Source organism: Dermacentor andersoni, chromosome 1 (assembly GCF_023375885.2).
Source record: "Dermacentor andersoni chromosome 1, qqDerAnde1_hic_scaffold, whole genome shotgun sequence".
Lineage (NCBI taxonomy): Eukaryota > Metazoa > Arthropoda > Arachnida > Ixodida > Ixodidae > Dermacentor > Dermacentor andersoni.
In genome coordinates, this window is record NC_092814.1 from 250,597,330 (window position 1) to 250,613,924 (window position 16,595).

Here is a 16,595-nt window from a genome sequence, read left to right on the forward strand (position 1 = left end):
ACCCAGTGGCACAGAGCTCAACCAAACACAGTAGCAGTAACGAAGTGTATTCTTCTTTGCTGCTGGTGTAAATTTTTTTTCAGGAGCTTGATTGTTAACACATTGCTTTTGTAAATGTTTAAAATGTTTTACACTTGGTTAGAGCAATGTTAGTTCTTTGCTTGGCTGCTTAAACTCTGCAGCACCAGGTGGCTGGACCATGCAGACCGATCAGGCTGCTCACGTACGTCTACGCTGAAGTTTCATCAACTTGAGTTTATGCCTCCACCCATCTGTCGAAATGCCCAGCTCGCCTGTGGTTACCGGAATACCAGACATATCCAGCGCTGCGACAGAATGCTTGCGACGCACGCTGCTTCGATAACTCTCGCTTGGGGTCGACTATCAAGCAGCTGGCGGAGGGGCTTCGCGCGCTCGCTCCTGGACAACCGGTAGTAGATGACACGAGGTGTCATCATGATGCAGACCCAGTGAAGGCGGAGCTTAGCCCCAATCACTCGGCGAACGAGTTGAGGAGAAAATGCATGACTATGGAGGAGGGTAACTTGTAATCGTCCGTAGCTCTCTTAATATGAGATGCTTCACACAAATTGTGGTATGAATGATTAACTTTAGCTGTACCCTACGTGTCTCCAGAATTTGCCCAAACTGTTCCAGGGGCCCTTTAAGGAATTAAAACACAAGTTTGTGAATTACAATTTCTTATATTGTGTCTGGCATTATAAAATCTAAGCATTGATAAAAGCTTTTCAACAGTGCTAGTTTTCTTGTATAACATGTATAAATTTTGCATTATGTAGAATAATATGGTAAAGCATAAACGTACCAGACATATGAAAAAATTGGCGGTGGCTTAGCTTAGCTTGGCTATGCCAAGACATATGTAGTGAAAGCTAAGGCATAGCATGGTTAGCCTTGGTTAATCTTGATTGCAAGTCCAGGTTAGTCTGGTTGTCTAGCTATGTTGCGGTGTTTAGCCAGTCGTTCGGCGTGCTGTTCATCTGTTTACTGGGCGATTCGTTTCCTCTTCATCTCGTTCCGATGTCGATTCCAGGCCTCCTCTTGTTTATCAGAATTGTCGCCGTCCATACTGCTGCCTCAACTGTGGTTGCGGCGCACATGAGCTCTCCTTTTCAATCCTCCGACATGTTATCAGGCACGCGATGCAGCTGACGTCATAGCAAATGGCGGCGGAAAGGCGCGGTGCTGCGCAGCAGAGGAACACCTGTGGCTCGGTGCTACTAGTGGCGCATGCGCAGTAGTGACTAGGGAGCGAGAGAGAGAGAAATATCCGTGGTGAGGCGCGCATTGTAACGTCATGTGCCTCCTCGGAGCACCGCCACGGCGAAATCGCAAGTTTGCGGTCAGTAAAGCTTTCGCTTTAAAATTGAAGAGACAGTCTGCAGTGCTTTTGACTCATGTCTAAGTATACTACTACTGCTCTGAGGTAGAGTTCCTAAACATTCCAGTCCTGTGTACTTACCTCCCATGTCAGAGTATTTCAAGTTACTTTTCATTTTAACATTATCCCTACTAAGCTGCCAGGTTGGACATGCCAAAGTTTTTAGGACTTCAACCTGTAGACTATGCTCATGAAGCACCAATTCTTGCACAGCTTTTAAGTTGCACAGTTATGGGCTTTTTTCATTAGCCATGCAAGTTGTCCCCGCTATGTCAGATAAATTGGCACACTATACTTATTGACACTTACATTGCTCATTGATCTGTTTGCATTCATGTTCATGGTGCACATTAACATTTAACACTTCAGTCAGTGGCTGAGTATACAGGGTCCTGAATATTTTGCTCCGCATGTTCGAAAAAAGATTTTGCGCTTACCGCTGCACTGTTCTTGCTCAAATTGTGCAGAATGATCGCATTTTGGCGTTGAATTCGTTTAGCGTAACACTTGGCACAGTTAATTGCCTGGCTTTTAAGAAACAAATGCAAATTTGCCTGCACTTATGGTAATGCGAGCTGCTGCTGCTGCTGCGACGGCGCAAGCCTAAACATGTGTCGCCACCTGCCGTCAGCTGTGCACAGCAGTGTTTCAGAGAGGGCTGCCTTGTGTTGCCTGCTCCTGGAACAGGCGGCAGCTCTCCCTGAAACGCTGCTTTCTGCAGCTGATGGCAGGCGGCAAAACAAGTTTATGCTTGCGCGGTAGCGGCAACAGCTCGCATCCCCGTATACGCAGGCAAATTGGCATTTGTTTCTTAAAAGTCAGGCAATTCAGTGTGTCAAGTGTTATACTAAACGAAGTTGACGCCAAAATGCCATCGTTCTGCAAAATTTGAGCAAGAACAGTGCTATGGTGAGCCCAAAATCTTTTTTTGAACACGCGCAGCAAAATATTCAGGACCCTCTATAGTTCTTGCTCTTGGTAGTTTGTATTTGCTAAGTTACATAAGTCACTTAGAAATTGATTGCTTTTTAGTTGTAGAAATTCACTTGCATTTACACTTGCATTGTAAATTTGAGTACGAGGATGCTAGTTAGTGCAATGTGAATGTCGCATCACTTTAAATCATATATATATATATATATATATATATATATATATATATATATATATATATATATATATATATATATATATATATATATACAGGGTGTTTCAGTGAACACTTTCAAAATTTTTTACAGGTTGCCTGTGGCAGATAGCTCAATTCTACTTGACACTACTTGCACAAAAAATTGCAATATGGGCCATAATGTAATTAGTTGAAAACTTAATTAGTGAATTTTTATTAATTAGTCGATTTTGCATCTCAATTTCTTGTGCAAGTATTGTCCTCCGCTTCGAGTAGACCAGCTCAAGAACTAGAATTGTGATATCTGCCACAGGCAACTTTTAATGATTTTTGAAAGTGTTTGCTGAAACACCCTGTATATATATTTATTTTATTTATTTGGTACATACTGCCGGCCTGAGTGTCAGGCCTTGGGCAGGAGTGGGTATGAAACAATACAAGAATTAATTAACGATACAAGGATACAAAAATTCCGTATCAACAGCTTCCTAATGTTGCGCGTAACCGCACTTGGCACTGCGCATAACAAAGGGAGTATTCAATATCGCAACCCAGAACGAATGCACATGAATGAAAATGCATGACAAGAACACTTTTTGAAAGTTTCTGTAATATTATTTCTTTATATTGTAGGCCCTATTACACTCCCTAATTGGCTACCTTTCTGACAAAAAAAAAATAATTATTGCAATAGGATAAGTAGAACAAGAGGTATCATTGCTCCAGAACTGTGACACATCAAAAATTGTTTTGTGGAAATGTGAATAGCGTATCAGAACACGTTCATAGTGATTGGGGCAAAGGCCAAATAAACCAAGGATGCTACAGGGGTCCAATCAAGCAAAAATAAGTGCTCTACACCAACCTGGAGCAAAGGAACATGAAAACGTAAATGGGCCAATTTCCAACTCCAGAGAGCAGGGTCCCCCCTTAACTGCAGTACCAAGATGTGCACTCCAGCTGCAAGAACACTAATTCATGGTTGCTAAACTTAATTTAGGATATAACTTATTCTGTTGTCATAACATATGCATAAAAGGCATGAAACACACTGTAATTGAGGTATGGTATGTGGATTGATTAGTGGATTGCACATACCCATAACGGAATTTAACCTGGCACATTTTATTTATTTTTTGACCCTCCTTTCAAGCTTTAGGGACTTTTTTTTAGACTGTGAAAACTCACATGCACATGGCCTTAAATAGTTCTTGAGGTTCTTCAAAATGGCCCAAATGTGTTTTAGAGGTCCTAAAGACTGGTCATTTGTTGATGATGAAACTTTGTATGGTGAACAAGTACAGGCAAATTTAACTTCATATGCATGAACAGCCAGTCTCTCGTGCTACTCTGATCTATTTCTGATTTGTAAATGAGCTGAATATCTTGAGGTTGAAATTTATTACTAAAAAAAATGTTGCATAGTGCATTAAGATTAGGAAGCCATCGGTCATATTGAATCTGATAGCTACAGTTTACGTAGATTTGTTCATTAGAATCTTGCTGTTGAGTAAGTTGCACCATGGAAAACTTGCCTATTAATGCATGTATATTGAGGCTTTTCATGACTGCCTACTTTGACTGCAGTTGTAGCCTTTATGACTGAAAGGTATGCAAAATATGGTGCAGCCTTCGCATGTGAAGCAGAAGTAAAGTGCTTTCACATTGCCACTCATTTCACCAAGAACCAGTAGCATGCTATTGTAGCAATCATCTGAAGTGATAGACAGTGAAGCCAGAGGAAGCTGCTATGTTTAAATGAAATGTAGAAATAATCAGGTAAAGGGAAATGAAATTAGATGAAAAGATAATTTGCTGTAGATTGGGATCGAACCCACATCCTCCGTATGCTGAGGTAGGTGCGCAGGGCAGGTATGCCGAGTAGAAATGGACCAAATGTCTGTGTTATTGTAGTTCATTGAACTTAGAGATCTTACCTGTTGGATTTAGCCTGTTAATTTATGTAAGTAAAAATTGATACTGAGGAAGGTAAAACAAATTTAGGGCATCATTAGCTGTTTCCACCGACACAGCCAAGTCAAATTTATTTCAAGATAAACTTAAAACATTGGTATAGCCATCATATTCAAAATTCTTGCTCCCTTTCTTCCTGTTTCACATTACAATTTTCCAACAGTTTATGTGTTAAGCTCACCTAAAGAGTTGTAGATCTTTAACATTGGAAAGAGTGAACAGTGCTAGAAACTGGAAAGATGTGTGCTTCTGAGCTTGTGAGCAGTATGTTTGGTCGTAACTTTAAAGCAGCCTGGTTTATCTTAACATACCATCTTTAATCTCTCAGTGAGATTGTTCTTGTTCTTATAGCATGTCTACTTACTGATGTGATCTTTAACAAGCACTCATGTTTGATTTTCCTATCAATTGCGCTGTCTGTTCAGAGTAGAGACTTCCCTTGTTCCCATAGACAGTAGCACTTTTTAAGCACTTTTGTTTAGAATAAGTGTGGTGAGTTTCTGTTGGTAATTGTTTGGCCTGTACAATACATTGTTAGTGCTTTCGAAAAGAACAAGCAAGCATAGTGAGTTGCTGTTGACTGGTGTTTACACCACGCCTGCATGGAACTGCACTGTACTGATTAATGGCAATTACGTTTGCGTGGCAGTGTGGTAGGCAGATGATTTTCCATTGCACGGTTCCTTTGTGTGATGCCATTTATACACTTCAAGTATGCTTTTAATATAGCAGTTGTGCTATTGTTCACATCTCTAGATGGGACTTTCGTGAGCATTCAGTCCTGTCAAATTGTTTACTGAAGTGGTTGTTGTTAAACATCAATTATTGGAAGCTCCTCACTCTTTCAATGCATTTACAGCTGTGTTATTGATACGTCAGTCTTGCTAGATACCATAAGTAATAGGCTAATTTTGTAGTGGTGGCTAGCTACATGTGGGCAGAGCGTGGATACACCTATATGTCTGTTTATTTTCTCAGTAAATCTGCTGAGTCATTTCATACATCAGGTGCAATGCTGTGGAAGCTATGCAAGTAGTCCGGTCACCAAAATGTATCACTCCACGTGTTTCCGTCTATATGCTTCGCTGCGTGCCAGCGGCATTTGCTCGCGTGAGCATGCACGTGAGGCTGCCGCGACGGGCTGCAATTAAAAAAATAACGAAAGGCAAATTTATTTAAAACAACGTGTTAGCAGCCGTATAAGTACATGGATTATTTCTAAGGTCAAATTCTTTTTTTCATTCAGAGCTGAGCTTACATAAAAAAAAATTTATACAAAAAGCCGGGTCAAGAAACACCAAACTATTTCTAAGTGCGAACTCAGCCACTGCAAAAAGTATCTCTAGCCTCCACAGCATTGCACCTGATGTATGAAATGGAGTAAAGTACAGAGAAAGCTCCTGAACGGCTTCGTTGTCAGGCTGGTGCATACAGGTTTAGTCAGTACACTTAAAGCAGGTGCAAGGATTAGTTTTTGTGTATATGTGCTCACACTAGTTGTATGTGAGTATGTGCGTGCAGTTGCAGGTCCTTGCTGGTGACAAAACCTTTAGTTCTTTCCAATGTTGGTGTTTTGGCCATCTGAAGTAGCATCACGCTTGTCCAAGCCACTTCAAGATTGGAAGCAAAGGAGGCTCATTTGCATTGGGGAGGCGTATGGCGTGTGCTATCTGAGCAAAGGGTTGCATGAGTGTTGTGGACTACTAATGGCTGGCTGTTTGTGCTTTTCTGGCTGTTGTCTGTTGATGTGCCTAACCTGGTAATCTTTTTCCTCCTCTCCCCCCTTTTGTGGCTGTTCTCTCCCCTTCTGCTGCACGATTCCTTTGGAACCAAAGTAGCAAGCTAAAGTGGAAGACGTAAGTTGCCCTCTGACCCTGCCGTACTCACCAGCATTAATAATAAAAGCACCCAACAATACTTTTTTAATATGCCCCATTGCTGCTGTTGAATGTTTACACGCCCCCAGGCTGCTAAGGGCTCCACGCTGATTGTGTGGCTGTCACTGCTCGATGTGCTCTAGTGGCTTTATGCAGAGGTGGCTTGCAGCAGAACCTTTTAAGAACACATTTAACAGCAAAGTGACCAGGAGCTGCATCTGGAGTTTAGAAAACTTGTGCTGAACACAACTTTATAGCTAACTAAACTTTATGGTACCTTTTGTTGTTTGTTACATGCAGTTTAATTCCAATATCTATTTTCGAAATACGTCATTTATGGTTGCTAAATAATAATAATAATAATAATAATAATAATAATAATAATAATAATAATAATAATAAAGCTCTTTTGTGTCATTACTGCTCAGAAAATATTGTTGTCTGTAATGCTTGGAAGTATAGCTGCTGATTGCTTTGTTTATTAACCATAATTGTCAATCTGTAGCTTAATGCTTTTCATTCTGAAAGCAAAAATAAGAATGAAGGTATAGTTTTAAAATAGAAAACAGATTTCTTCTTTTCACAGAACTTACAGGCAGGTTAGATTGATACTCTCTTTGCTCTTACAATAATACGTAGTGTAAATCCTGATGCAAGGAGCTTCTACTGTGGTCTAAAAGTGTTCTGCTGTAACTTTTTTAAAATTTATTTTGTGACATTGCTGCTGTAACAGTTATATAAGAAGCTTTGCTGAGCCGACTAAACTTGTGAGATGGTACGTGCATTCAAGGGTTTGTTTGTTCATAAATATTAACAAATTAATATTTAGTTCCTTATTTTTAAATCTAATAATAATGTTATATATATGTGCAACTGCTGACAGAAGATTGGAGAATACTGAACTCGCAGTGTCTTGGGCTTGAAACTAGGAATTGAGAAGTGTGTTCTGCAGCAAATCAATAGATGGGACTAGTTGGCCCATGTTGCTTGTTATGTGTACTAAAGGATGGAGCAGGAAACAAGGCACAGGCATAGAGATACTTAAAGCGATGTTCAGGCATGGGATTTGTCCCAGGGATTCCAAGAAGGATGTTTCTGGTGTACCTTCTCTGTCCCCTGTAAGCAGCGGCATTGCATGCTGCTGCTGAGCAGAGGAGTGGTGGTGCATCTTTCCGCATATATAGCGATTGTTTGCATCTTTCTAACAGTTCCTATTCTCCATGGCCGTGCCACTTGATGTAGGTGCGATGATTTCATGTGGTATATTCTCCTTGCAATGGGGAGGCTACTCGCGTGATAGTTAATTTTCATTTTGCCTGTGTGGTGTAAAAGTTGTAAAGGTCACTGCACTTTTTGGCCATGTTCTGGAGCTCTAATTTATAAAAATAAATGCAAAAACAGAATAAACATTTGGTGACAGGAGCTAATAGTATGCACATGATTGGTTGGGCCATCACATATTTATTTATTGCACTGAACCTCACTGCAGTCATGCTTCAGCTTATTTTTTTTTTAACAAAGACGTTCCTAAGCCATATTTATATGTGTAATGCTTACAAAATGCAAAAATTTGTTTTATCAAGCAGTTATGGTATCACCTGTTTGGTTGAGGTGCAGGACAAGTTACAGTACTACTTGTATGCAGTAGGTTCAGTTTCGCCTTGTTCCTTTCTGCTACTTTCACCTTCATGTTCACTTGCGTTGTGGAAGTTCTCCCAGAGTGTGGTCACATCCGGTGATGAGAACCACCTTACCTATCTACAATGCAGTCCTGTCCGTGTAGAGTTCCGCTGCATGTCTGTTAGTCATGTCTTCTGTTGCACAGTACTGCTGTGGGTGTCTGTCACAGCCCGCGTTTGCACTTTTCTCTTTGGAAATAAGCTGTATGCACACATAAAAGCTTGACATGTTGAAATTCTTCAATGTATTCAGCTGTGAAAACAGTTGTTGAAGGCCTGACATTCACAATGACTCTAATGGCATCTCTTTTTCATCACCTACCCAAGTAAGAACCAGGGCGCATTTAAGTCTAAGAACATGAGCCCTGCCTCAAGTGCAAGTATCCTGTGTTCATCATTCATCACCTCCATTTTGCAAGATCTAAAACTCGGACTAGACACCTCTAGCCACCTTTACCAAATACTAATTAAGCCAGTGTAACATTCACGACATAGCTGAGCCAATTCAAATACATAGTGGGAGTCCAGTAATAGTTACTATAGTAAATAGCACTAGAGCTTTGCCCATGACTGACAGTTAATGAGTTGTGCTGTGTACATCACTGCCCATGCAGGGAATAGTCAGTTTTAATGCCTTTTTTTTTTTTTTTTGAAAATGTGTGTAAAATTGCTGAAACATGATGCAGACAATTGGTATTCAAAATTTTGAAAGCAAATGCAGTGTATAAGTGCCCTTTAAATAAATTTTGTTGTCTATTTTTTGCTCTATGCTTCAGAGTGCATAACAAGTAGCAATATGCAAGTGCAGAGTGTACCTCTTAATTCCTTCAAGTGTGGTTATGCTTCAAGGTCAACTACTCCTACATGGCTCCTTTGTTACATAATTGTTTTTTCATTTGCTGCTTAGTGTCTGCTTTTCTGTGAATTGCAGCTATCACCTTGTTGGCAGTTTAATTATGAATTTTATGTTGCATTGGAAAGAAACTGCCATAGTGGTGCTGCTGCTTATGAAATTATCTCAAGCCGCCTGTTTTGTACACTTTAGAAAGTATAGAAAGTGTACGGCTAGAATTTTTTTTTCTGTTATGTTGAATGGTGGTATACTTATTGCATACGAGTCATTGCTCACACAGTGGTAAATGGTTACCAAATAAGATCACATCATTGTGTATAACGCCATTCTGCTTGTCGACAGTGCAATAACTTCAGCACTACGGTATTTGCTTCATTGATTTAAATAATCTTGGTGCATAATTTTTTTACCACCTGTTGACAACCTGTGTGTACTGTGCAAACTCAGGGAGCATTCATGCTACATGAGTTTGTTGAAAGTGTATGGGGCTAAACAGCCAGAAGTGGTACTTGGAAATTAACTGCCTAGACTGTATCTGTAAAAGACAATCAACAGAAAGACTCTGCTTGTGCTGCCAGCACTTCACTTTACAGACATTAGTATACACAAGTAAAAAGTGAACTTAGCACATAGATTTTGTAGCGTGCAACCTGTTATAATATTTGAAAACAAAACATGTTTAGCCTGTTCTGAAACATTGTAGGGCTGCAGCAGAAAGGCTCTATATTTTGTATCACGTGGTAGTGCTTTCTTGGTGCTGTCTATACGTGTAATGCACCGCCTATAGAGGCACCACTGATAGCCATCTAGCGGGCGCTTCCAATGGTACGCTTGGGAGCAGTAGCAGACGACAACCCTTTGCAGCAAGGATGGATAAAGTTCGCGGCTGTGATTTCTCCTTTGTTTGGGTGCCAGGCTGCTGCTTCTGCAGTGACAGCTGTAGGGAAGACACTGGCCTCTGTGGGAGCGGGTATGAACACGGTGTTACCAGTGTTTGGGGCAACCTGATCCACATACGTGCCAGATGTGTCCCGCAGACAAACGCTATGAACCTCATTTACACCAAGTGGAGCTCATGTTAACCAGCCGCTAAATTTTGTTGAGTAATGCGATGTCTCGATCGTTTTTTAAAATTCTACCCTTGCTGTAATGCTGCTTCGTACCTCAATATTAAGCACCCTTCGTTAGTGCAGACTTATATCTCAAACAAATCCGCACGGTGCGGTGTCTGCACATGTCGTTGTGATCTTTCTACCGATGAATACATGTGACATTACTGAATAAGTGCAGTCAAAGTCGCCTCAAGAAGAGTAATTGCGAACTTATGATAGAAACATGTACACTAGTCAACGAAGTCACCAAATGCACGGGTTTATTTAATAAAAACGCGTGTTAGCGCTGTACGCCGATGCAATTCTGCTGCATACGCTGACGAACTGCCGTTCCCGTCGCAGTTTTTGCAATTTTAAACTCCCCAAGTGAGCTGCTTGGAAACGTACAAAGCTTAAGTCTGACTAACTATACAGAACTTTTCTTTAATGTCACTAAGAGAGGTGCCGCATGATATATTTAAAGGCAGAGCAGTGCCAGTCAAAGTATATGAGCGCTGGCGGCAAGGCAGGGTTTAGTCCTCTGCAGCATAAGCATAATAAGAAAGAATTCAGTTGAGTACAAAATTCATGTTCAAAAAGGGGCTATGTTGTGAAACAAACAAATCACTTGGCGTGGTAAGTCTGCTCAAACAGCACCAAGGTGTGATGACTTCCGAAATGTGATGTGAACTTTTCAGGGAAAATGGAACAAAAACACCATATACCGCAACTATTAGCAATTCTCGTCCTGAACTACCTATTTTCTAAACACATTTCCCCAAGAAAGACAATATCTAAGATGCCCTCGGGCAAAAAGAATAAAGCTGTTAAAGAAGCACTTGCTTGCTATCATTCCTATAAGACACAGCATGATTTAGACACTTTGCAAATGAAGCCGGGAGAAAACCTCGCACCTAAAGAAAATCAGCAGTCATGCATGAAGCAACTAACAACAGTTCAACATGCTCGAAGCCATGCATAAAATAGATGCAAAAGGATGAAGTGCGCGACAGCTGGTGCAAGGATTTACCAGGCCACATAAAACCAACAATTTCAGTCCTTGCAAACTTCAGTAGCTTTAACATACAACACAATGCGCTCGTGCAGTCGTGCTGCGTAGCTAGCGCAATGTGGTAAAGAAGCAGCAAACAGTATAAGCGGCAAACGGAATTCAGAACTTTAGTGAAATGCCTTTAAACCATATGCTGCACTGCAGACAAACTTCGTCGCTTACCCGTCTAAATATGGTCGAGTGGAAAAAACACCGACACAACAAAGGAAAGGATGAGAACAAGAAATTTCCTGCCGAACGGTGGCGATCCATTGCTACCGTTGCTTCCGCTGTCGAGGCTTTGCTGGGAATGATTAGAACGCTATCGCTGGCATGTTTTTGCCGGTATTTGAGCCCGCCACCGTGGAACAATTCTTCTTTGACATTCCTTGAAGCTTTAGCCATGCCACACATGTGAAGGGTGTTGTTTATTTTGCTTTGAAAACGTGAATGAGACAGAGAAACAGGATCAACGAATGCAGCAAACTACGGCGCGCGGCTGGTCCCTTTTCCAAGTGTTCTGCGCAAGGCCGCCACCAGTGGCGCTTCGATCGGCGCACACTACATGCATATTCTACACGAAATGAATGGAAAATGCTGATACGCATCGACATTGACTGAAGCACAGGGAAACTTATTACAGTAATGTTTATGGTATACAAGGTGTTTCAGTGATGACTGTACACTTATTAAACACAAGGGATTTGAGACCAAATAACTTGTTGGTCAAGATTCATAGCAGTGTCAAAATTTGTTTAATAATTACAAGTTAGATTACTATGCTATATCTAACGATTTGTTGGCAGTGCAGCCAAGACTAGGAGCCTCTACATGGCATTTGGGACTGTGTTCTAAAAGTAGTTATTATAATCTACAGCTATCTACGCAAGTGATATAGTCTGACGACCTCATCATAATCAGTCTTGATGCTTTGTACGCTTTTTTTCTGCCACATATTCATCATTTTCATTTTCTAGCTCAAGAATCAAGTCTTTCATTTCAGTGTAATATTCGGCATTAAATTGAACATAAATGGCATGTTTTTCGTCATAGAAAGAAGAAATGTGTTCATAGTATTATGGAAACCTTACTTATGGGGCTCCTGCTTTGCCCAGGGGGCGCTGTGAAAATGGTGCTAAAAAGTGGCCTCTGTCCTGAACTGGGTAGTACCAAGATCGGTCATCTGCTTCGGAAAGCACGTTAACAACATGGACCCGCCACTTTCGGTTGTGTTGTACCACGGCTTACAGCGAATATCGGGCGCCGAAGATTTTTTCAGGGGTGGCAAGCTGCGTAAAGGCAAGAAATTATGCAACGCCGAATACATGTATGCCGTTCAAGAAATAAGCGGCGAAGTTTTAGCACAGTGTCAATCGCAAGTGAAGCGAGTCGCGTACGAAGTTGAACTTCAGGTAACGTTTGCACGCTTAGATTCAGGCACACAAATGCGAGGAAATGCTTGCTATAAATGAATTCACAGCAGCAGTAAGCAGACATCATGTGTATGGAACTGTTCAAGCTCATGATCGTACGCGCCGCGACGGCAGCGGTCTTTCGACATGCCACGAAACAGCGGGCCTCCTGCAATCTTTGTTGACTGCATGCCGCTAGACAAGTAGTTATGCCTGCGCTGTAGTAGCGGCCATCTGTCCCTTTAGCAACTGATAAATAACTGATGCAATGCATATGGGCTCGCAGTAACATACGTGCGAATCGCGCTGCAGCGCGAGCTTGTGCGCTGCTTGCTTGATGTAGCTTTTAATGACAGCGCTCGAACATCGATGTGCTGCAATCAATACTACCTTGCTGCGCTGCCTCAACATGCTGGCTTGAGGTCAAGGATGAGCACATTTAACTCTCTAACCTGTGCTGCTTGTAGTGGAGTAGTGAATTGTTACCGAATCAGCCCGACCATTTGTGGTCATTTGCACACACCTGGTCACTTCACCACTTCGCACCGGGCGAATTGTTAATTGTAGCTGTGGCCGGGTCTCGAATTGGGAATCACCAGCCATGCCTGCTGCTATGTCGGTCTGCCGTCGGTCTGCCGTCGGGACTGTAAGTGCAAAAGACAGATTTTTAGCAACGCAGATAGTTAAGCAAGCTTCAAGACAGGCGAAGCAGTCAGCCTGGCGTGAAGTTTAGCTTACCCAGCGCGACGAACTACAGTTATCCAGCGCACCGGGTGCTCTGCTTCATGAGGCCTTGAAAGAAAACGGTAGAATCTGTTGTTGGGATTCAGGCCTTCTTGTTCATGACAGCCCACGGCGCAGCAGTAACAACGGTGATGCATTTTCGAGGCTGAGCTAGTTCTCTCCGGATTGGCGTCGCCGATTCCTTCTACTTCCAGCATTATGTCCCACGGCACACGGAGAGTCCGTTTTCGTTAAACTATAGGCTGCAGCCAGCTTGCAGCGTGGTCTCCGCGGTCTGTGAGAAGTGACGAGCCTTTTCGCACTCACAACAGGGCAGAAAAAAGTGCGAATCGACGCAAAACTCGGGCTAGAAACATGCTATCGCCACAGCCAGGGCTCAATACTACCCAAGCTGGTACTACCCAGATAGTGTCTCTCGCGGCCACCAGGCGCTGCTACTATACCTCAAACTCCAGCGCAAGACGCCCATACTTCAGAGTTCAACAATATAACAGTTTAATGCACACACTTATTTACTTATTTCAGGTTTGTGTTCTGCTATCCGCTTTGCAGACACGCAGTCTGACTCTCTGATAGTGTTTACTGGTTCAACTGGAAGCTTTACCAGTTATCATTTTCAGCTAACTCAAAACGAGGAAGTACCTTTTTTTCTTCTGCTGTGTGTAGTAAGTGACGACGCATGAGCTCTGGTCATCTGGTAATAAGCCAGTGTGGCTTCTTGAAAGCTCGTAACCTTGCTGCGTTCAGCTTCGATAAAATGTAGCATGCTGCTGTGTTTTGTGAACATCACTGGGAAACACAAACGCTGCTGTGATAGGTGGGGAATGCACTTCAGAAGGTTCTCTAACCACTTGCCGAATGCTACAAGACAAGGCGAAAACAATCGTAATGATGACTGTGATTTTAGCTAGTGGCAAATAGAAAAAATATGGCTGAAGTGTGATTGATTTAATTAGCACTTACGTAACTGACGGCTAAGAAATTTGCCAAAAAGCATTGATTGGATGCAAACATATTTTTTTTTCTTTGTATTGTTCAAGACGAAGGTGAACTTTTCCATTGACCTAGCAGTTTCACATCACATTGTGTGGAGAGACAGTGTGTGCTCCTGATTGAGGCTGACACCTGCTACAGCTTTGCTTCACTGCCAACATATCGTGAGAGAGAGGATAATTAACTAATTCACTAGTTATCATTCTAATACAGTAAAACCCTGCTATAATTAATTTGTAAAGGGAGCTGCACTTGGTTATATTTATTACTTTGTTGTAATGATTGTCCATCCTCGTAGATGGCATTGGCCAACTAATGTTGCAGTGTGGGCTTGTTGGTATGATTTCTTGGCGCTCTTCGGCCATACCTGGCCCTTGCATCACTAAACACTATACATAATCATTGTTGGTATGCCATACCTCCTTATACTTCCTTCAGGAGGGCGCCTTGTTTTGCACTTATACTTCTGTGCGGAAAAGTTGACGGTCAACAGCATTTGTAATTAAAAAAAAAAATTTTTGTTGTTACCCAAATGTGTTTGAGCTGCTGTTTACGTAAGTTTCGCATATGTTGTGTTTATTGCAAGTTAATTTTTGCCTGCGGTAATAGTGGCAGTCAGGCTAGTTCGTATGCGGGCATATTGGCAGCACCAAAGCATGTACCACACAGTTTGCTACAGCGCTGGCACTATGTTAATAAGTTTATATTAGCAGTAATTTTTTAGTAATGTTTTGTTGTAGTAGGTGCCATAATAATATGCTAGCTGTATTTGAAGTCTAGTGGGAACAGCTTACTTGTTCCATGAATTCTTGTTTAGCTATACCACTTAATTAAGACAGGTCACGTGTCATTGTGTCAAGTGCAATGTTAAAGGGACACTGAAGTGGACTATAAAGTTTAGCTATATTGGTAAATTACACTTCTGGAATACCAGAAACATCAGCTTCACTATGAGTGTAGTCTTGGCAAGGCAGAAAAAAAAAAAAAAAACACTTAAAGATGAACTTGAAATTCATGCATAATCTCCTTGTGACAACGTAAGGTTTGGAGAGCACCTGCACAGGACTTGCTAATAGTTTATCAATAAACAAGGATTACATTGAATTCTAAGGAAACCAGAGACTATCTGGCTAGTTGTGAAAGAAAGAATACAACATAAACAGTCTAAACATGCTTACTTTGAAGATCGAGACATTATACTGGTATACCAGCACTGTTGTTAGAGTAGCAAATTCAAAAAAGGAAACTTCACTTTTCTTTTCCTGGTAATAGCTATCTTTTCCCGCCAAATAAATGTAGCTTGCATTAAAAAAAAAGTACTTCTTACCAGTAAACTAACTTAGTGTTGCTCATTAGTGTCCGTTTAAGTGCTCAGTATATTCACTTACATTATTTACAGCATAAGTGATAAGTTGCCAAGTTCATCATGATTTATTTTTTCGGAAATAGGAAGCAAAATTGAAATAAATGCTTCCCTATCTAGAAAGCAATTGCAGTTTTGTAAACATTTATTGACTCTTAATTGTGTATTGTTTTTGTGAAAGTTAGACAAAATGAAAATGAGAGATGTAGAGACAATGAAAAGTGAGAAATCAGCCACAGTAGTGCCCAGTTTTACCATCTTAAGCTTGATACATGTACCCTTTCATAGTACTACATGCATTCGTGGGCCATAATAGGATATGTGTGCTTGCTGTACAATCTTTTGATGCCCAAGAAAAAAAGATGCACACAAACACATACTTAAAGGGATGTTTTCAAAAATCAGGTTGTTGTCTGTTGAAAGAATATGCAGGCCATGCACATTTGAAAGAAAAGATTTCTTTTCCTACGCTTCTGGCTGTGCCACAGTTGGAAAGTTGGTAAAAGAACTATTATCTTTCAAATGTATGCCATCTACATATTCTGCATGTGTGTGGAGCTAGGAAAAAAGCTTTTGTCATATTAAAGTTTCGTGAAAATTGTGCAGTTGATGTTCCACATTAAAGGCGCCCTGAAGCACTTTTTATCAAAGTTGAGAAATGCATTTGAAGCTAAATTAATTTACATCAGAAATACTTTGCAGCAAAAAGTACTTCAATGCGTTCAGCAGAAGTGGAGTTATTGGCAAAGGCCACCTTTGGTCCCCTTTGCGGTGTTCCCGCTCCTTCTTCAATGGCTTGCTCTGTGAAGGCTATGGCGGAGCAGGGCGTGCCCACAATGTTGCATCACTGAACGTCCCCTTGGCATGCAGTTCGAATTTGATTTTGGATGTTCACATACACAACACTATTTTTGATTTTGGCACCTGTGACACGCCAAACAAGGTTGTCCTCAGCAAGCCGCAGTGCCAAAGCGTCTAGCCAGGAGCGGCCAGGAGTGAGCGTGCGCTGGTAAGCGTACGTGTGGTC

The 16,595-nt window shown here is 41.4% G+C and overlaps 1 protein-coding gene across 1 annotated transcript in view; it reads left to right on the forward strand.

Annotated features, from left to right (window-relative positions):
* LOC126548445 (uncharacterized) overlaps window positions 1-16,595 on the forward strand; it is a 338,395-nt gene that overhangs the window by 102,632 nt on the left and 219,168 nt on the right. The window contains exon 23 of the mRNA XM_055063629.2: window positions 6,341-6,361. Coding sequence (XP_054919604.1) covers window positions 6,341-6,361 — 21 coding nt within the window. The remainder of the gene's footprint in view (window positions 1-6,340; window positions 6,362-16,595) is intronic.